The sequence below is a fragment of the Pseudorasbora parva genome, chromosome 18 (assembly GCF_024679245.1).
Source record: "Pseudorasbora parva isolate DD20220531a chromosome 18, ASM2467924v1, whole genome shotgun sequence".
Classification (NCBI taxonomy): Eukaryota; Metazoa; Chordata; class Actinopteri; order Cypriniformes; family Gobionidae; genus Pseudorasbora; species Pseudorasbora parva.
The window spans coordinates 25,501,105-25,522,824 of record NC_090189.1 but is presented as its reverse complement, the minus strand read 5'-3'; the positions used below and the strand labels follow the sequence as shown (position 1 = coordinate 25,522,824).

General features: G+C 37.9%; 1 protein-coding gene and 1 long non-coding RNA gene across 2 annotated transcripts; one reads left to right on the top strand and one right to left on the bottom strand.

Annotated features, from left to right (window-relative positions):
* Positions 1-1,246: 1,246 nt before the first annotated feature.
* Positions 1,247-2,883, top strand: LOC137047172 (uncharacterized). The gene is made up of 3 exons (XR_010899163.1): positions 1,247-1,369; positions 1,463-1,505; positions 2,023-2,883. It is a non-coding gene; the product is annotated as an uncharacterized lncRNA (long non-coding RNA).
* A 3,760-nt stretch (positions 2,884-6,643) lies between these two features.
* slc23a1 (solute carrier family 23 member 1) lies at positions 6,644-21,644 on the bottom strand. Its single transcript, XM_067423260.1, has 15 exons — positions 21,471-21,644; positions 18,280-18,561; positions 15,086-15,256; positions 14,831-14,988; positions 14,661-14,749; positions 12,090-12,157; positions 11,816-11,997; positions 11,601-11,721; positions 11,205-11,361; positions 10,853-11,000; positions 9,275-9,380; positions 8,887-9,016; positions 7,767-7,910; positions 7,561-7,656; positions 6,644-7,431 (listed from the first exon to the last, which is right to left on the bottom strand). The coding sequence occupies exons 2-15, from the start codon at positions 18,310-18,312 to the stop codon at positions 7,181-7,183; spliced, it is 1,854 nt and encodes a 617-aa protein (XP_067279361.1). The 5' UTR covers positions 18,313-18,561; positions 21,471-21,644; the 3' UTR covers positions 6,644-7,180.
* Between the last annotated feature and the right edge of the window lie 76 nt (positions 21,645-21,720).

Below are 21,720 nucleotides of genomic sequence, written 5' to 3'. Positions count from 1 at the left end.
CCATCCTAGTTTTGAAAAATAGTTGTCAATATTATTTTGTGCTGTTTTGCTCGTATTTGGCCAGCAGGTGGACCCTGCACCCATTAAGAGTTTAGGAGATACTGCTTCAAACATCAAACTAATAGCGTAGTTGTCGTACAAGATAAGGCGAAGTCCATGCATCACGTTTTTACATTTAATAGCATAGGCCTACTATGGGCATAACAGCAATGCCTGATCAGTTAGCTTCTTGTAAAGGGATACAAATAATTTTAAAGTTAAAGAGCAAAATACATCTAATTGATTGCCTATGTAGCCTATATGTAGAGAGCGTTGTCTGTTGCTCATGTGTTTATAGTAGGCCCATGCAAACGGCAGTTTGAAAAGTACGGTAAACATGGTTAATTTGTGGTTACCATGGTTTAATAATGTTTTTTGTTTGTTTTATTTGTAGTAAAACCAATTTTCGTAAGGTTTTGCTCTTCTCTTTTAAGTTTTTAAGCTCTGAGTGTCGGCCAAATACATAAATGCGAATGAGAGCTGTGGGAAATCTTCACTCTTATTATGTATTATTATTGTCTCCCATTTCCATGTATGAACAGTCTGTAGTTACATTGTAAAATGCTAATATGGAAGTTATGTTATATGCTAACTCTCTGTAATGCTATACACTTCTCACAACTTAACACCACAGTGTCGGTGGTCCCTTCAGGTTTGATGTATGTGGATGATAAACTTTTGGAGCACCGCTTGTGTGAAATTAAGCAGACTTATATCCTTGCTGCCCACTATATCATGTCATTAAACCATCGGGCACAGCCAAGACCAAGTGGGTCAAATGCCATAGCTGTCATGACCTGCATGGTCATGTCCAGTTCAGTGAAAGTCCCAGAGTTGGCTGGCAACACAACAAACACTTGAGAGGAAGTGCAAATCTGCTCTCGAACAACAGTGCATCCTCCCATTCAGTTGCCTGACAGAACTACATTTCAAAATTATCTTCACATTAACAAAGTTCAGATCAATGTACAATTAATTTAGATATAGTGATACATTTAATGCCTACTTTAGGAACTATTTAAATCATCAAATGATACCCATAACCAGCATAACCATTCTATTTACAGTGTCCATTAAAGGCCCAATACTTACCACAGTGCACCCACAAGGCTTCAGCTCTATCTCCCTGATGATAGTATTATGGGGCCTGGGGAACTATATTTAGCTGGCCCTGTGACTGCACTGGCTATGTTAGTCGGATTCCAGAGGGAACGCTCCAACACAGCCAGACCAGCACCTGCTGTCAAAGCTGACTGCCACACCACTACCTTAGCTACTACTGGGCCTGGACCACATATCCTGATCCAGACCTCAGCGGGCAAAAACTAAGGTCTGATTCATCTCCTCTGCAGTCCCTAGCTAATTTCTTACTAGACATTTTGCCTGTTGACACTTTTTCCTTGACTTTTCATTCATCTTTCAGAGGAATTTCAACAAAAAAAGAAGATTTTGGATTGCTTGATCAGGTGAGAGAAGTTTTTACATTAGAGATGAGATGGCTTCAAACACCAGATCTGCAGCTGTATCTCTAGAACACACAGTATTTCCTTGGACAAACACTGTTAAGTCGTACACAATGAAAACAATGAAACTGTTACATCACAAATAAAATGCAGTGTTTTTAAGGTGAGGCTGCTACCAATGAAGCGTTTACAATTTAATATATATATATATATATATATATATATATATATATATATATATATATATATATATATATATATATATAATATATATATATATATATATATATATATATATATATATATATATATATATATATATATATATATATATACACAATTTATATTCAATGGAAAAACATACCACAATATATAGATATCTACAAGTTTTTTCCTCCCAGCATCTTATTTTTCCTTGACAAGAACTCAGAAGCAGTTAGACTCTGATCTTGTGTGTCATCACTAGGCTTGATGGAATCTCTTGCTATGAACTATTAACATTTCTGCTCTTGCAATATAGGTCTGACCTGCACACTCACCAGGGTGTCCCATACTATTGCATCAGGAATTTTCAGGCTGCACAGAAGAAAGCTTTCAAAAGGACATTTAAAAAAGAATGTCTATGTCTCCATCTATCAAAGAAAAAAATAGTCCATCTCTCCAACAAAGAGATGAAGGGGAACCTGACCTAGAGCAGACTGATGATATCATGGATGACTCGGCAAGTTCATACTACACTGCTCTTTGTTCTCTGAGTGAATACAGTGTAGCACCAGAAGACAGAACACAAGCTCTCTCTACAGAGCATCCTACTGAAGGTGGCTCATTTGAGTTCTTGGATTGTGCTACCTCTATGGAAGGCATCACTTCAGGATCCTTTATCAAAGTCACTATACCATTACAGGACCACAGAACAGAAGAAGAGAAGGGTACAGAAGTGCTGCCTGAGGTGTCCCAAGGTGAACAAGATAAATCTTCATCATCTGAGAGTGATTCCCTTGGGTTAGAATTTGAGTCCAAACATCTGCTGTTAGATACAACAATAACAGATTTGCAGTCTGTAAACGCAGTCTTTAGAAACCCCATACAAAAGCAGGATAATTCCAACAAGCTTAATTTATCAGGAAAAGAGTCATCAGTTAAACCAAGGGATTATTTAGGACTCACCGAGACTGCATTTCACACTAACATTAGAACCGCTGAGGAGCACAGCTCCCCAGAACCCAGATTCACCTCCAACACTATTTTGATAACGCCTGAAAGACATCAATACAGCAAGGGCAGGCAACAGGAGTATGCTGGCACAGAGCCAAAAGAGAACCACGCGACACAAAAGCAAAGTACCAGAGAAGGTCTGAGTGCACCTAGGGCTGAATGCAAGCTTGAGAGAGGGGGACATATTCTGGGTCATATGGGAAAAGGGGGGGAGGGGGAGGGTAGAGGGGTGAGTTGCAGAAAGGTGCAGGCTGAGCTGTCAGTCAGGTCTAGAAATAGAAAAGCGTCTGCAAACTGCATCTCAACACTCACAGCCAGCAAGCCGGAGTCAAGAATCCCGCCACACTGTTATTCAGAGCGTATCCCCGCAACCAGGCTCCAACACCAGCTACAGAGTCTCGCTGATACTCGGAGGTTGGAAAAGCAGAGCCGGCTAGGCGTCTGGCAGTCCAGACCACTCTCCCGCACGCTGAGCAGCTCTTGGCAACCCTGTCACACTATAGACAATACCAGAGGATCAACCAGCATGGGAACAAAGCTCGCTGAGGCCAGTAGTAAGGTGGGCGGTCTTGTTAACCTGGCCCAGGTAAGATCTTCCTGTTCTGCAATGGACTACATGCATGTTTTCAGTTCAAGCTGTAGGCCCTCAAGTCACCTTTCTGATGGAAACGACAACATTTGGACGGAAGATGTTCTTTCTTTCAAAATGCAGATGCCTCCAAACACTCAAAACACATCTGCTTGCTCAGAATCCAGCAGCTTTGAGTGTGTTGACGTGGCACTGGAAACCACAGATGAAGTAAACCGAGGCTTAAAGACTGTTCCCAAAAGACAAATCCAACTGAAGAGAAGGGACACCGCAGAATCACACATCAGAGAGAACAACAATCAAATCCTTCAGGTTCCAAACACAACTTTGCGTGCTCGAGACATATTTCAGCGTCAGCATAGCACTCCAGCAGCGTTTAACCAGGAGTCCCACATGGCTGATCAAAGGTCAGTACAGGCCGAACGAAAGAAAAGGCTTCAGAAGTCATTTTCCCTGGATGAAACGTCCAGCAAAACCCAAATGGCTTCCTGCATCATAACAAGTGTCCTATCAAAAAAGATGCAACATGAACAGAATCTTCGCACCTTGGATGTTTCTGATAAAGCTTTTGCTTCCACCAAAGCCAACAACAGGACTGCTACCACTGATGAAAGCCAAGTTTCATCTGGCAAGGATGTATATGCTGAAACTACCAAACTAACTCAAAGTGCTACACTTAAGAGGGAGGCCCAGACAGAGTGCGGCTCGGTTCAAAAGCATTGCAGTGTTAATTCTAAAACACAACCCAAACTGTTAAGCAAACAGGGGTTCAATTCTCTTTTAAGTGGAACTGGCAAGTCTGGAGTTCAAGGTAGTGGCACTGAAATAACTGACACTTCAGAGAATGAGAAAGCAGAGAAGCTGAGCCTACGAGAGGAGGCGTTGTGGCTGCCTAACCTGAGCCCTGGAGTGAAACTATCCTGTGACTCAGCAAAGGGCAGAGCATGGAATTCAAGTACAGCATCAAATGTTGCCCTTAGCACACAATCATCTGTGAAAACAACGCCTGAAGAATGCCATTCAGGGCAAGGTGTCCACAAACAACACAATATAACCCTAACCAATGTGCTGGAAAAGCAGGAGCAACAGGCTGGCAGCAAGGAAAGTACACTCAGTCCAACTAATATTGCATGCCTAATCTCTGATTTGGAAGCAAATGCATTGGATAATACAATCCCCCAAGTTGATGAGGGTGGTGTTGGGAAGAAACAGGAGAGTGACAGAGAGGATGTCAAGTCACCAGGACAGTTTGCAAGCCAAGGCAAATTAAAAGCCATGGCCCCTGTGCATGTAGTAAGGGACATGAGGAGCCTGGTGAAAAACACATACAATATGTCCTTTAAAGGCTCAGGGGAATTAGCCAATGGAATAGACGGGAGTGCTCCATTGTTTCAGCCATCAATACACAATCTAAGCAACAACAAGAGTGAAGGAAAGGGAAAGGGATACAGACAAGATGAAAAAACCCTGGTTCGGAAAGTCACCCCGCCTCTTCCACTGGACAGAAGGAGAGATCACTCTACACAGAGAGGATGCTCAACGAAGGTAATGGCTCATGTGGAATCAAATGACAAAAGTCATAATGTTGGATTCACAAAGGTCAGCCAAATTAGTGCAACCAAGGCAAACAGTTGTGCCTTGTCGAAACCCTCAGAGACACAGGATAGCCAAGTTGGCATGAGTAAACCTGATGTTCTAGTCAGTGATGCAAACTTGAAACCAAACAAGACAGACCTGGCACTGCAAACTAGAGAGGAGACTTCTACTTCTACAGCAGAGCATGAGATGACCATCAGCTCTGACAGAGATCAACTTTTTCCAGTAGCACTGCAATATTGTTTGCACCCACAAACACCCACAGCAAGTTGGGAGCAACAGGACCATGGCAGGATAATCAGTGATGGCCTCCAGACACCATGCCTTCCTCCCAGGTCTCAAAGTTCAGTGGGACCTCTGTCTGCTTGCGTCCTAACAATTGGTTCAACCCCCATGATTCCCTCATATTATTACAAACCCAATCCACTGGGTTACCAAACAATCTCTCCTCATATTGGAGCCGTTCACGGCTACGTTCAAGGGCCTGTCTTGTTTCAAACACCTCTTTATAACCAGCCTCCTGCATCAAACAGTCATACCCCCCTCCTGAGATCCCTCTCTGAGGATGGAAAAGCGCTTGGCCAGCCAACAGATGGCCCAACCAGTCAAGCTCAGAACAAAGAAGCAGAGCTAAAAATACCTTCTCCAGAAAGCCAACACAACACAATCTTTGTTTCTCCAATGAGTGGAGAGGCTAGGCTTGGCGGCGCAGGTGTGCTGTATCCAGAAGCAGGAGGAAGTATAGCAGCTGGACAAAACCCTCGCCAACTGTTGCTTGACCCGGAAACTGGCCGCTGCTTCTATGTAGACATGCCTCAGCTGCCACAGCGCAAGATGCTGTTTGATCCAGAAACTTGCCAATATGTTGAGGTCTTACTACAACAGCAGACCCTTCCCAGTGCTGTTTTGCCCACACCCTGTGCCATACCCTTTGCCTCTCTTCATATCCCACCCATGTACACCCCACAGTGTCTACCTTGTGTACAGTCACATCCTCAGGTGCTCCCGCCACCAGGACAATGAAACCTGATGGAACCTATAGACTGTAGAGATAATAAGTCATGCCCAAGGATCCAGTTACCCAGTGCCTATTAAGTGCTGGATAAGAGCTGTTTAAAAGCAACTGAATGCATGTTGACCATCTGCTGGCCAGGCCTCAAGGCATCAAAGCTAAAAGCATATTCTGTTATCATTGCACTCAACACTCCTTACTTCATGAAGGCTACCTCTGGACTTGGCAACTGAGACTGGGTGAGACTGATTATATCTGTTGAAATGTTGTAAGATGCATATGCATTCACACATTCAGGCTACATAAACAGAGCAGGGGCTTAAAGGGGAGAAGGGCTCAGATCACCTCTGGTATGGGCAGTTGAGACTCACCAAGGGACCCAAGTGTCCTGAGCTTGTTTAGCAAGTATGTGACAAAGGTCACTATATTTTATATTTTGAGTAAAACCATGGCTCTGTTTCATGTAAACTATGGCTTAACTTAAGCACTTCAAATTTGTACACATACATAAATGGCATATCAGTGTCACAAATTACATCCAAGCTTTTTTGTGAACTGCTTTTAAACTGAATTTGCCTGCGCAATTTGGTTCATTGTCCTCCTTCTGTTTATGAGAGCCCTTTGCTTCAATCCACCGAGCTGGTTTCAGATTATTGACTATATTTAACTACCCTATTGAACCTTATTGTAAAGTGTTACAGAAAAATCAAAATTGACATGAGAAAGACAAAAACTTGAGACATATTTTAATGCAAAATAATGAGCACATCTTTGAACATGTGGACAGATTGTTTGTTCTATGGCTCTTATAGAATACATAATACACTCTCAGTATTTATAAACATTATTAGTTACAATAATATGTATATACATTATGATTTATGTGTATTATAAACATAATTTTTCACCACTCTACAAAGCTAAACATTTCTGAGCACATTTTGATTAGTGTTAATCACTTGCATATTTTGTACACAATCAAGAGGTAATAAAAGAAATAAAAACCTGACCTACTTTTTTTGGAAGTCATTTCAGTAAAATAACTAATGCTTTATAATCAGTTTCACATTTGGTTTGATGTTTGATGTACAAAGACCCTTTTAGTCCTCAAAGTGTTCATCCAAGTCTTACTTTAAATATATGCACGTATTCCTCCATGTAGCATTTAACTTGTTTTTTTTGTGATGCAAAACTAAACAAACAAATCAAAATTTTGTGCGGCAGAAAAATTGGTGCACAGTTGTGAAAAGGCAAATAAAAATCTGGCTAAATTTTGGTGCAGACCATTTCAACTGGAGCATCAGTCACACCTTTGTTTATTTTAATGTCCTCCTCCTCATATTTGCGGCATGATGGCTTAAAGCCCTGGAAAGTGGGACAGACTGGCAGGTAACGCAGGCAGCCCGTCTTCCGGACCAGCCCCATCCCAATTGGAAAGTCATATGTGTCCGATTTTACCGTTCCTGCAACTGAAGAATTCTCAGTCCATTCTACCAGACCTCGCTCTTTTCTGGTGCCTGCACACAAAACATAGACGTTGAATGTAGAACAGCTTGCGCGACGGCCTGCTTGTAAAATTACACGGCCTTTGTTGTCTATTTATCCAATGAATTTGTATATTCTGAGTCACTCTGTCGAATGCATACCTGGGATTGTGTTATCAAGAACAAATGCTAGGAACCCCCCAACAAACATCTCTGTTGTCAGGAGCACTGTGATGATTTGGTCCAGCTCTGCCACACCTGTTAAAATCAATCAAAAGAACATGTATCCACAGTAATAGGTGACAGCCTCTACAGCTTTCTTGCAGCAAAAAGAAAATATATCAGAAAACAACATCAGACATACGAACCTGTTTGAATGCTGCCAGGATGAGTGTCCAGGTAATTAGGCAACATGAGGCCAAAAAACATGGAGAAACCCAGTACAAAAAGATTTCTGGAGGAGTTCAGATCCACACTCTGTAGGTTTGACAGTCCGACAGCTGTAATCATACCTGTGTAGAAACCAAAAGAGAAAACATGTTTAAAACTACACACAATACATATATAGGTTCCTACTGTTCCAAAGTGGGATTTTTGGTAAAATATGTTAAAAATAAAAAGGTTTTGAAATAAGCTTATTATGCTCACCAATGCTGCATTTATTAGATCAAATTACAATGAAAAACTAATAATATTGTAAACTATTATTACAACAATAACTGTTTTCTCTTAAAATGTATTTTGAACCGTAATTTAATTTAAAAATCATTCTAATATGCTGATTTGGTGCTCAAGAAACATTTCTTACTATCAGTGCTGCTTAATATTTTTGTGGAAACTGTAAAGAAATGTCAGTATTCTTTGAATAATAGAAAGGTCAAAAGAACAGCATTAATTTGAAATGGAAATCTTTTGTAACATTATAAATGTCTTTACTATACATTTTTTCAATTGAATGCTTGCCTTAATAAAAGTATTGTTTCTTAAAAAAACTTTAAAAAAAAAATTAAATCTTCAACGGTAGTGTGTATAATTAATAATGGCTGGTTACCTAAAATGTTTGAAATGTCATTCATGGAAGTTTGTCAACTTGGATGTGAAATCTAAAGGGCGAAAATATGCACTGTTAGGACCTGTCCCAAATGGAACCCTAAGCCCCCGTGATCTTTCTCTGCATTCAGACTTTTGTGACGTAATGGTGCTTTGACTTTCTGCTGAAGAACTTTGCAAAAGTGCATATCGAGAGGTGCATATCGGCTGCAAAGGGCTACTCGAGAGCTCCCTTCTGAACCCTTAAATGACAAATAGAACACCATATGGTCTTTAACGGACACATGCGTGTGGGGGCCATTGTCCAAAAGAAGTGCACATGAAGTGTGCCATTTGGGACAGGGCCTTCCTAGGGAGATGCTGGGCTCTTTACTGACACCGTGTGGACAAAGCTGGGACAAAAGATCTGCAAATACAAATAGGTCCTGAGCTCATTACCAAACAAGGTGCAGAACATCCCTCCAAGGACAGGGTCAGGTAAGGAGGCAAACAGGGCGGTGAACTTCCCAATAGTTCCCAATAAAAACATTATGCCAGCTCCATACTGTATCACCCTCCTACTTCCCACCTGTAGAAGAAATCAAGACACTAGAGAAACCAATGCTTGTTGTTCAACACAAAATACATTTACAAAATGAATGAGGACTGTGAAAACAGAGCAAATGAGGAGACAACAGGAGAGTTGTGAATGGTGTATACACATCAGCTTCACTCCCTGAAGGACTCTGATCAGATGTCACAATTACAGACACTGTACAAAATTCTATCAAATAAACCTTAAGCTATATACTAGTGTTATGCAGAGCGTAAGCGCTCTCGCTCTCACCTTTGTAATGCCAAGCACCCCTATGTTAGGACTGGAAGAGGTTGATCCATTTCCTGTGCCCAGGAGCCCTGCTATGATACAGCACAATCCTTCGGTAAAGATCCCCCTAGAAATGAAAAATGATAGTAAAAAAATGCTAAGACCTTCCTTATACATAAACCATGAACACAGTAAAACCACCAAATAATGAAGTTTCATTTCATTTTTGTCCTTGATTTCCATTATGATCTTTCCCCCACCTTTTCTGACCCCGAGAATGAAAAAAATACATCTCTTACTCCTTTGATTTTAATATTTCTATGCGAACACTGTCAAGTTTGCTGTCGGGTCCGGTGTAGTTATGACATAATAATAAAACAATCTGAGCTGTAATGTGGCCCTTGAACTTAAAATCAGACCGAAATGATCAGGGACATTGTTAAAAATTATTTTCAGACACTCTTTCCTACTGGGATCCTTTAAAAGGATATGCGGAGTCGTAGGTGCTACACACAGCTAGGAATAAAGCAATATTTAATGGACTTTAACACTGCTTACGACATGCTTTTTGTTGTCTAATACTTTTTAGCAAGCAAAAGCCCTTTTAGTATAATTCTAAGAAACGTCCCTTTTCATGTCTTGGTAAATATGTCTTTCTGTTGTGAAATATTTACAGATTTTTATGAAGTAAATGTAAGAATATGTTTTGTATTGTTAAGAGATATTTCAGGAGCAACACTTACTGGCCTGGAGCAACTACATGTTAAAAATCATGTTAAAATGTGATTATCAAATATATGATATGTCTTAACCATCATTCCAGCATAAAACTAAGCATTTATCATCTTACTAGGACATGTTGGGAGTTATAGTGATAAATATCATTGACAACTGATATTTATATGCATATTTATATGTAAATAGTCTGTTAAACTACAGAATATGATCTTACTTCATTTTACTTTTTGGCCATATAAATATCAACAACTGCACTAATTTGCATATTTCCCCCCAGTTTTAGGTGATTTTTCCTTCCCAGAGTGTTAAAGGGATAGTTCACAGAGAAATGAAAATTCTGTCATCATTTACTCACCCGCAAGTTGTTTCAAACTTGTATGAATTTCTGTCTTCTGCTGAACACAAAAGATATTTTGAAGAATGTCGGTATCCAAACTGTTGATGGGCCCCATTGACTTCAAAATGATTTTTTTTTCATACTATGGAAGTCAATTAGGGCCTATCAACTGTTTGGACATTCTTCAAAATATCTTCTTTTGTGTTCAGAAGACAGGTTTGGAACAACATGCAGGTGAGTAAATGATGACAGATTTTCCATTTTTGGGTGAACTGTCCCTTTAAGCTATATGAGCCATAAAAGTATACTAAAAAAGAACACTGTTCATTAAAAATTATAATAATAATAAAACGTTTTTAAACTATTATTTTATCTAACAGGCTTTTCATGGTTAACAAACAGTTCTGAAATGTACAGCATGTTTTCAAAGTAATTTTATTTATTTAAAAAAGTAAAAACTGATACCTCACAATATCCCTGCCTTACAATAAGTAGTGTTGTTTTTTACTGCTTGTTGTTCTTACCTATTGATAGCGTGCACAGGAGGAGGTGGAGCTCCAGAGAGGCGAGCGCAGGCGTAATAATCCCCAATAGACTCAACAATACCGGCTAGAGTGGCACTAAACATGCCTAGCACTCCTGCTAACGTCACTGTCGGTAAACCCCATTGACCTGTGACACACACAAAATCATGAAAACTATCTGTTTTGCAAAGCATTCGGCCATTAATCCACCAATAAAATACCCTTCTAATCGTTTTACTGTGGAGAAAAAAAATTAAGTCTTAGATTAGGTATAAGTCAAAGTGACATTTTCTGATAAACAAGCTGTTATAAATCATGGGTGTGTGTTACAGGTAGCAAGCAGGGCCCTTACATGGATAGGGGAAACGAAACCAGGGGGCTCGGGTCATGATGTCGCCCCGGGAGTCAGTGCGAGCCTTGTAGCCGTACCGCTCTGGGTCATTCGGCAGCACATCCGTCAGGGTGAGAATGTAGCAAACCAGCCATACCACCATGATTGCCATGATGATCTACTGAAATCAGGATAATCAGTTACTAAGGCCAAACTGTTCAGAAGTGAGCATTTCAATCTGTAAGCGCATTGATAACAAGCGCCACATGGGTAATGTGAACTTTGTTCTAAGTCCAATCAGGAAGTTTAATTAATTGTGATAAATACTGTGTGTATTCATTGATTAACCCTATGTTTATGACATTATCAAAAGACGAAATGCATGATGACGTAGTTGATGTAGCTAGGGGTTCGTACTGGAAACATCTTGAATATTTGCACATGTGTGATGTGACAGCCTTTTTGTCTGGAATAGCTTGGGAAAGGACAAGCCCAGTTCCTTAGATACTGAGCGAACAAAACAATAAGGAAGATGCAGCTGGAACGACAAAACACACAGACGTATTGAATCAAAAAGCGCTAGTGCAGAGATAAATGAGCATGACATGCATTAAAAAAGCTCAAGGACTCACAGCAGAGACAGGCCCCAGTGGCTGCCTGCGCGGTCTCCTGCCGTCTGGAAGACAGACAGGCCAATAAGGGACACTGTGGGGGTGACAGTCAGGGGCCCGATTGAGTTGAGCAGGATCCCAGGGATTCCAGCGAATCCTATGACCACCTCAATCAAGCTGGACACGATGATAGCGCCCTGAATCTACAGAGAATTGACACATACACACAGGTCAGGACACTGCGCCGTACGAAAGCAGTGATAACTGGGTCAATCTTTAGACGTTAGTCACACACCTCTCGTATTCGTGGGTGCCAAATATGAGACGTGTTGAGTGGAATAGACCAATTGCCGTAAATCTCCTCTGTGAAACCCAAAACCGAGGTTAAGCATTAACTTCCACACAGATTGACCAGCACAATGTGGAATGTAAACAGATTCTCAATAGACAATGCTTTCTAGAAGGAGGACTGATTTACACAAAAGCACAACTTTGCTGTTTTTTAAATACCTTTTCTATACACTTCATTCTTATTTCCTTTTCAAGGAGAGTGCAATCTTTAAGACACCAAGTTAAAAGCAGTGCAAACTTTAAATTGTTGGTCTACTCTACATTCAAAGGTTTGGGGTTGGTAAGATGTCTTCATGTTTTTGAAAGAAGTCTCTTATATTCATCAAGGCTATATTCATTAAACCAAAAACAGTAATATTATGAAAAAATCTATGAAATATCCATTTGAATATATTTTAAAATCTAATTTATTTGTGTGATGGCAAAGCTGAATATTCAGGATCATAACTCCAGTCTTCAGTGTCACATGATCCTTCTGAAATCATTCTAATATGATGATTAACTGCTCAAGAAACATTTCTTTATTATGATCAATGTTGAAAACAGTTGTGCTGCTTAGTATTTATATGGAAGCCATCATACATTATTTTTTAGGATTATTTGATGAATAGATCAATGAACAGAATTTATTTGAAATAGAAATCTTTTTGAGATGGCATTTCAATAAAAATAGTTTGACGATTTTTAAAAACAGCCCCAATTATGTGTGCTGTGTCTTGCTGTTTTGGTGGTTTAGGGCATGGGTTTTCAAACTTTACGATGCCAAGGACCCCCATATATGATGCACCTTTATGGGGGACCCCCTTAAATCCATCGATATATTTTTATGTATGAAAAAACATTTAAACTGTTAGATAGATAGTAAGTATGACATTTTAAATACAACATTGTTTCCAAATTTAAATTGGATATAGTTAATGTTGGACGTATAAACCTGACGAAGGTGTTCAATTAAAAATTACTTGTATAAGCAACTTTCACAATAAATGTATGTACTTGAAAGCAGATTGTGTACCGCATTAAAAATTCTGCTCTACGAACCCAGTGAGCATGATAAGATGGACTATAGTGAGAAAAATTCAACAGCAAGATACAAAGCAAACAAATGCAATTCTGAAAGGTAAACAAGGTATGAAACGTTTAGAAATTAAACAGTTAGATTGGCCAGTAGACTTTATCCATTTTTGCTTTATCTTTTAATTATCTAAACATTTTCTGGGGACCCCTTAGAACCTTCTGGAGGACCCCTGGGGGTTCCCGGACCCCAGTTTGAAAACCCCTGGTTTAGGGGGTCTGTCACCCCAAATAAACACTTGAAACATTTGCAAAAAATGGCTGCCTCCCAATTCAGAGGCTGCATCCTATGGAGAGCATTAGAAAGCTGATCGCGCCCCATTGCGGGACGAAGGCTGTCAAAATTTAAAGGCTCCTTGAAATACGGCCTGGTAAACAGTCCTTCATTTGCCGTGAAATTAAGGATACAACAGCTGGATACAACCTTGCCTACCCCAGATTTTCATTGTGCAACAATGACAACTGGATTTTTTGGAGAGGTATTGGGTTTCAACTTACTCAAATATCTAATGACACAAATATATAATATAAAATATTATATATATATATATATATATATAATTATAGTTTTTTTTTTTAAAGTGGTTCAAATGTTGACATATTTTACTAAGATGTGATTAGTTTATATACAAAAATGGACCATGGTGAACATAATTAGACAGTTTGTGAACATTGTTTTGATTTTAGACAGTTTAATTAATAAAACGATCAAAAAGTCCAAATGTTACTGTCGCTCATTAACAGCAACTGTCACAGTAGCTAGTCAACAAGAACGATCCTCTGTATAGACTGTTCCATTTAACAACGCTAAGTCTGACCTTTGCAGCCTGCGAATGCGCTGCCTTTGAAGTTCAAGTCCTTCGTAGGATGCAGCTTTTGAATTGGGGGACAGCCAGTGGCTGAATCCGAAATCGCCCCCTTAAATCTCAACCACTATTCAACCACTATGTTAGTCCTCTAATACAGTTCACTTGAAGGTGAGTATTCTGCGAGTGAGTGAATTCGGACAGCCGTTGTGTGCACATCAGCTGTGCACTTGTTATTGCGGGGCAATGTGGGATAGAACGAGTGCACTCGATAACGTCCACTATGGTTTCGGACACCACAACAAATGGCTGTCCCCTCAAATAATGCAATATTTGAGTGCTTGGGGGCGTTTTCGGATTCAGCCTACATTTCAGTAACCACAGTTCGCCATAGAGTGGTGCAGGTATGAGATCAGAACCAGGATATCTAAATCGTCGCTAGTTTCTTTGAGATTTTCCTATGGGGTTTTTCCTATGGAACAACTTAAGGGTGAGTAAGAAATGAGTAAGTAATGTCGGAAATTTCATTTTTGGGTGTACTATCCCCTTAATATTTGGTTTGTGCAAATGGAATATGCCTTAAAGATTTCCCCACTGATAGTCATAGTAAAAATCCACAGTGTGTAACACTATACCTTCAGGAGGACATTTCCATCTTTCCAGCCGCAGAATTGCCTGAGCAGGAATAAGAAAGGCAAAAGCACTCGCCTGGAACAAAGGCAACCTGAACATGGCACAGAAAAACATTTATACAGTGACAACTAATCACATATTTCCGTACTGAAGCTCGCATCATATAACTCACCTGACACCAAATGTAGTCTGTATGAGCGTAGTGATCCCCACACAGGTGAAGATGGTGCCCACTAACTGGCTGACAGTGTACTGGTCCTCCCCCACACACATAGCTTCAGCCAATAGGAATGGTACAGCAATAGTTCCACTGAAGCATGTCAAGTAGTGCTGGAGATCCAGAGGCAGAACAGGTGTAGGAAGGTTTAGAAGGGATGGGGATGTTGGGTGAGTCAGACTAGAAGAGAGTATGAGAATGTAAGTGTACCTGCAGTCCCAGCAGTATGCACAGATACCAAGGCGGGACATCCTCGATTCTGTAGATCATATCAAATCCTGCCGGCTGATTCTGACTCTCATCAGACGTCTTGGCCAGGTCAGCAGGGATCTCCTGAAGCTCTGTACCATCTGCTGGCACAGCTCCATCTGAAGGTGGGAGCTAATGGAGAACAAACACACATATATATGATTCATGCATGACTATAGTATTATTTGTGTGCACAGCTTTTGATGAAGTGCCCTAAACAATCTGTTAATACATGTTCTGCAAGATTAAATATAAATCATAAACTTATTTTTAAAAGACAATTTCACATGCTTGTATAGACAGTTATTGAATGTAATTTTTTTTTAGACAATTAAAGCCAAAACTTTGATAAAATATGTATCAATGTATCTGTTGTTAACTAAAATTATTAAAAATAGTCTTCCTTAATGAAAATAAAAGTAACACTTTACAACAAGTTTTATTTTGTTAGCATTAGTTAACTACATTAGTTAACATGAATTAAATGTGAACAATATCTATACATGTGTTAATGTTAATCTGAAATTTTTTGAACACCTTTGTAAGATCAAAACGTGTTTCTGTTAACAGTAGTTATTGCACTGTGAACCAACATTAACAAAGGGTAATAAATACTGTAAAAATATATGGCTCATTATCAGGTTAATTTCTGTAATTTTATGGCTCATAATCAGGTTAGTTTATGTGTTAACTCATGTTAACAAATGAGACCTTATTGTAAAGTGTTACAGAAATAAAGTTTAGTTAGATGAAAAACTTGAAGTGGAAGTACTAAAATGATTATTATACAGATACTAAATTATTATTAGATATAAATAAATAAATAAATAAATAAATATATATATATATATATATATATATATATATATATATATATATATATATAAACACATACTAAAATTAAAACAATAACTGAAAATATAAAAATAAAAACTAATTAAAAATATGAATAAATACTATAAATATTATAGTATATAAATAATACTAAAGTAAGACATGGGCATATTAGTATCAAAACACACACAGACGCACGCGCACACACACACATTTTCAATAAAATAGGACCATTTATCTGTGTCCATGAATGATGTCTCCCTAATAATATTGAATTGAAATCATTTTTAATGACCATATATAATTAAGAAAAAGTGGCATTGTTTGAAGCCAAGTTCAAAAGTTGGCAAGTCACTCTCAGCAGTCTCTCCCATTTATAATTCACTTAATATTTAATATGTAACTACAGATACCGTATCTAACTGCAAAAGACAGCAAACTTTGCCTCAATTTGCCTCAATCTAACAAATTAAAAAAAACTTCAATATTTCACATTTAATGGAATTCCTTTCTCATTTGTAAGTGATAAGTTATTCTGCAAAACTTGGCATGTTCTAGTTTTGCACCATCCCTGTTTTTTGCAGTGTAGACATTTCTTCGATACGCGTGACAAGTTCAGTGCTCAATTAAGCGTTAAACCAGAGATAACTTGGAAAAAAACATGAATATCACTATTCATCATTAAGCAACCAGACTGTATAAGGTTATGTCACTATAAACAATACTATGCAGGTGCTATTCCAAACAAATACTGCACACATTGTACCGATGCTTACTGACAATAGAGCTGAAAACAAATATTACAAGATTATCAAAGGAACTGTCATAGCCAACACACACGGTGTACACACACACACACACACACGCACACACACACACATACACACACTTTTCAGCAGTGTCACAAGAAACATTCTAATATGATGATTTGGTGTTAAAGAAACATTTCTTCTTATTATTAATATTAAACACAGTTGTGCACTTTAATATTTTCTTGGAAACTGATTTTTTTTAACAGGATTATTTGATGAATAGAGAGTTCAAAAGAACATAAATTATTATAAATATAACTTATTCATTTAATAAATGTCTTTACTCTCCCTTTGATCAATCGAATGTACCTTTGCTTAAAAAAATATTCATTTAAGTAAAAAAAAAATTGAATTGTAGTGTATCATAATTTTTCAATAAATAAATAAATTAAGCAGCTAAAACTGTTTTCAACATTGATAAATAATAATAATACATCCCGAATAAATCTTGAAAAAGAATGATTTCTGAAGGATCACGTGACACTGAAAACTGGGGTAATGATGCTGAAAAGCTTTGCATCACAGGAATAAAATATATTTGAAAACATATTACAATATATATATATATATATATATATATATATATATATATATATATATATATATATATATATATATATATATATATATATATATATATATATATATATATATACAATATATTATTTTTACTTGTTTTTTTATTTAAATAAATGCAGCCTAGGTGAGATTAAGTGACTGTTTTCAAACTATAATACTATATAAACTTAATATAAACTATATAATTTTAATATTCTTGTGTCCATCTCAAGGAATGTGACAATCTTATCCAATCAAGTCAGTGGACCAGAACGGACTGTTCAATCTATCACCTACATTTTATGACGCATTTAAACAAAAACATAAAACTACTGCATAAAAGTAGATACTCTTTTTTCAGTCTTATAGTAATTCAGGTCACAGACTCAATTTGCCTAAAAGCAACACATAAAATAAAATAATTTAAAAAAACATTAAAAATACATAGGCCTATTTACATACTCCTCACATCCTGAGCAAATTTCTTTTTACAGTTTCTTGCACTTAAGTCAATAATTTTCTAAATAATTCGGCACAATTCTTTGAATCTCATATTTGAGCACATCCATATGAGCAAGGCCTTCTCTTAAATCTATTTTCCCTGCAAATTTGTAAGCTATCAGATGAGTAGAACACGTTAGAAAAGAGACTGAGGATGTCAGGAAGGACTGACAGGAAACCAGTGACGCAGAGGCACAAAAACACAAGCTATCAAGACATTTTCCTCGAAATAAAATAGAATTTAGGAATAAAGAAAACGGCTGAGAGATGTCTGTACCTATCACATTGGAAAGCTAAAGATTCATACAGTCTGGATGAATCTTTAGCCTTCCAATGTGACACTTAACCAATACTTCCCGTTCTTACATTCCTTGAGATAAACATCTGCAGTGTGGCCCAAATCAGTGTTTTGATTCACAACACTGACACCATACTTTAAGGATATTTTACCTTAAACTCCTCTGCAGGTTCTGACTGATTCATTGGCCCTCGGATGTGCTGCTGTCTCCCAGAGGCCACGTGAGACCTGAGAGCCGGCTGGCCGCGGAGCGCGGGTTTTATGGGAGCGCGAGAGGCAGAAGGGGACCAGATTAGACAGGTTAATAATCTGCCCTCGGTCCTGGACTTTACTCCCCCTGCCTGTGCTCATCAAAAGACCGACAGTGTGAACACAACAGGAGCTGTGTTCGTGAAGCAACGGGAAGTCTTCTTTGGCTGTGAACCGCAGGGACCCTCAAAAAAACAACATGCGAGGTTATTCTTCAGTTCAGAGCAAAGACTTTTGAACAAATATCTAAACACAACAAGGTCTTTATTTTATTCTAAAGAAGTGTGGTCTAGGGCGAAATGTGAAATTTAACAATATAACTGAAGAACACATCAAAATATGTGTGCAGTACCATGTGTCTGTTAGATGGACCTCCTCAAAAGATCTGTAGCTAATCAAAGTAATAGCCTACAAACCTTTGCACAAAGTAACTAGGTACAAATTTCCACTGCACTCTTGACCACTCCATATCAACATTATGAAGCTGCAGACTCGGAGCCTGCATCCACAGTCCCGCACTCAGAGTCCCGCATTCTCAGACCCCTCGTTTTTAAGAAACAGCGCCTCCTGCTGTTCTGAAGACCGTACAACACCCTTATCCAAATAAGATATATATATCAGTGAAAACAATGACATTTTTTGGGAATGCAAAGATGTTTGCAAAAGCGTTTTTTTGTGTAAATGTATTTTTAAATGAAAACTTTAAATGAAACGACACCGTACGTGGTGTCGTTTCATTTAAAGTTTTCATTTAAAATACATTTACACAAAATAACGCTTTTGCAAACATCTTTGCATTCCCCAAAAATGTCATTGTTTTCACTGACTAAGTAGGCTACGCAGTAGATTTATTTATTTATTTAATAAAGAGTGTGGGCAATTGAAAGAAAATTACTGATGGACAAAATACAATTACAGATTGAACTATCCTCTGAAAAATATTATGTGATATATTGCTACAATTCTTTTTTTTTTGTTCAATGTTTCTTTCAGGTTCACATGCTAATGGACTAATTAACATATCATACGCAATGCTAACATTACAAAACCATATTTTTTTATATCTGGAATGCAAAGCAAAACTCACACAAGAATAGACAAAACACCAATAATAAACGAGTCTGTAGGCTACTTTAACTATCACCTAAACATCACATTGCGGTAAACAGGACAAAGCAAAGAAAAAAGGAAGAAAGAATTGTGTCAGTGACTGTACTTTGTATCTTCAATTGCATAAGGAAAAATTATAAATACTGTAAATACTACTGTAATACAATTTTTGAATTGTACAGATTTGTTTATTATTGGTGTTTTGTCTATTCTTGTTTGAGTTTTGCTTTGGATTCCAGATATCAACAGGTTTTTAATGCTAGCAATGTATAATATGTTAATCAGACCATTAGCATAGGTTGAGCTAAAAGAAACATTTGAATTGGAATTAAAAAAACATTGTAGCAATATAATATCACATAACATTTTTCAAAGGATAGTTCAATCTGTAATTGTATATCTTCCATCAGTAATTTTCTTTTATTTAAATAAACAAAAAACAAAAACAAAAAACTACTGGGTACTTTGTTAGTCAGAGAAAACTGACATTTTTAGGGAATGCAAAGATGTTTGCAAAATCGTTAATTTGTTTAGATTTATTTGGAAAACTTTAAATGAAACGACACCGTAATAATATATCTTATTTGGATAAGGGAGTTGTACGGTCTTCAGAACAGCAGGAGGCGCTGTTTCTTAAAAACGAGGGGTCTGAGAATGCGGGACTCTGAGTGCGGGACTGTGGATGCAGGCTCCGAGTCTGCAGCTTCATACTACTCCTCCATATTGCAGCAATCAACACGTGACTTCACACATAGACGGGACATATGTGGAGCTGCCTGCGATATAGAGCCAGTAGAGGGCGCTACAGATCAACTCAACACTGTGGATCAGAAGAAATCAAAATAGGGTGATCGAACACCACGCATAGTGAATGGAGCTTTTTAATTACGACTGAACGCATGTAGGCTACGTTATCCACATTACACACACACCTAGGCTTAGGCTTACCTAATAAATGGACATGAATATTGTTTTGATATAATATATCCCATTATGAAAATATTTCATGGAACGATTTGTGAGACAGGACATTTGTAGGAAAACTGCATGGCAAAACAACTATAACACATTGGACCAAAATGCGTGATTAATCAGAATTGTGTAGGCGCTACCTCTCAGCACTGTTAGAACTTTATATTAAACCTAATTTACATTACGCACAGCAGCGCCATCTTGGTTTTAACGGGATTGAAAGCCATGTTATGGATAGACGCATTTCCTGAGTGGGTTGGGTTGTACTGTTTTATTTCATGTATATTTTTAGATTGTTCCGCTAACAAACACTGTATTAATAATAATTTTAATTACGACAGATACAGCAAAGCTACAGTGGGTTTTGTTTAGGCCTATTGGATATTTTAATGAATAATACAGATTGCCGTCTTTCACAACATGACCACACCACATTCAAAAATGACTGGTGTGGTTTGACTCTAGCCGAGGTGAATAAAGCACTACATTGATTTTAAAGCTAAAATTTGGATTTTGTTAAAGCTAAAATTATTAAAAATGGTTTTCAGTAACTGATATAAATCTAAAATAAAACAAAACAATAATGTTAGAAGAAAAACCTAAGCTTACAAATGTAAAAAATGAAATTGTGACATTACAAAAAAATCAATAGAAATCCTTTAAAAATACTATATTATTTTAATAGCATATAAATACTACAATGACACTCAAAATGAAAAATTATTGCTTTACACCTACTGAAAATGTTCATTTATTTTAAAAGTGAATTTAACACACTTGTATGAACATATTTGACAGTAGAGTTGCCGACCAGTCAGAATATTCAAGAGTTGTATAAAGTTGAGGCAAAACCAAAACCTCATTGGGTTGCAAATAGATGACCTCATCAATTACAAAGTTTTACATTTAGAACAATTCCCAGTTGCTTTTTTTAATACAATTCAGCTCCCTATTGAGGAAGGAGGATATCAAACAGACACACATCTGCATCACGAAGGAGTGAGACACGTACAGGCACACAGGAAAGACGCAGGAAGGGCAGTCTGGAGAAGACTTAAACAGAAGTCTGGGGTATTTCTCTTTTCCAGCTTAAAGGTTGTTGCCTGAAAGACAAGTTTTCACAGGCTTATGCAACAAGATCACAAGAAAAGAGACAAAGAGGATGTCCAGAAGGACTGACAGGAAACCAGTGACGTAGAGGCACAAACAAAGCAATCCCCAAAACACACAGCAATCAAAAGCACCACATCATTCAGATTATA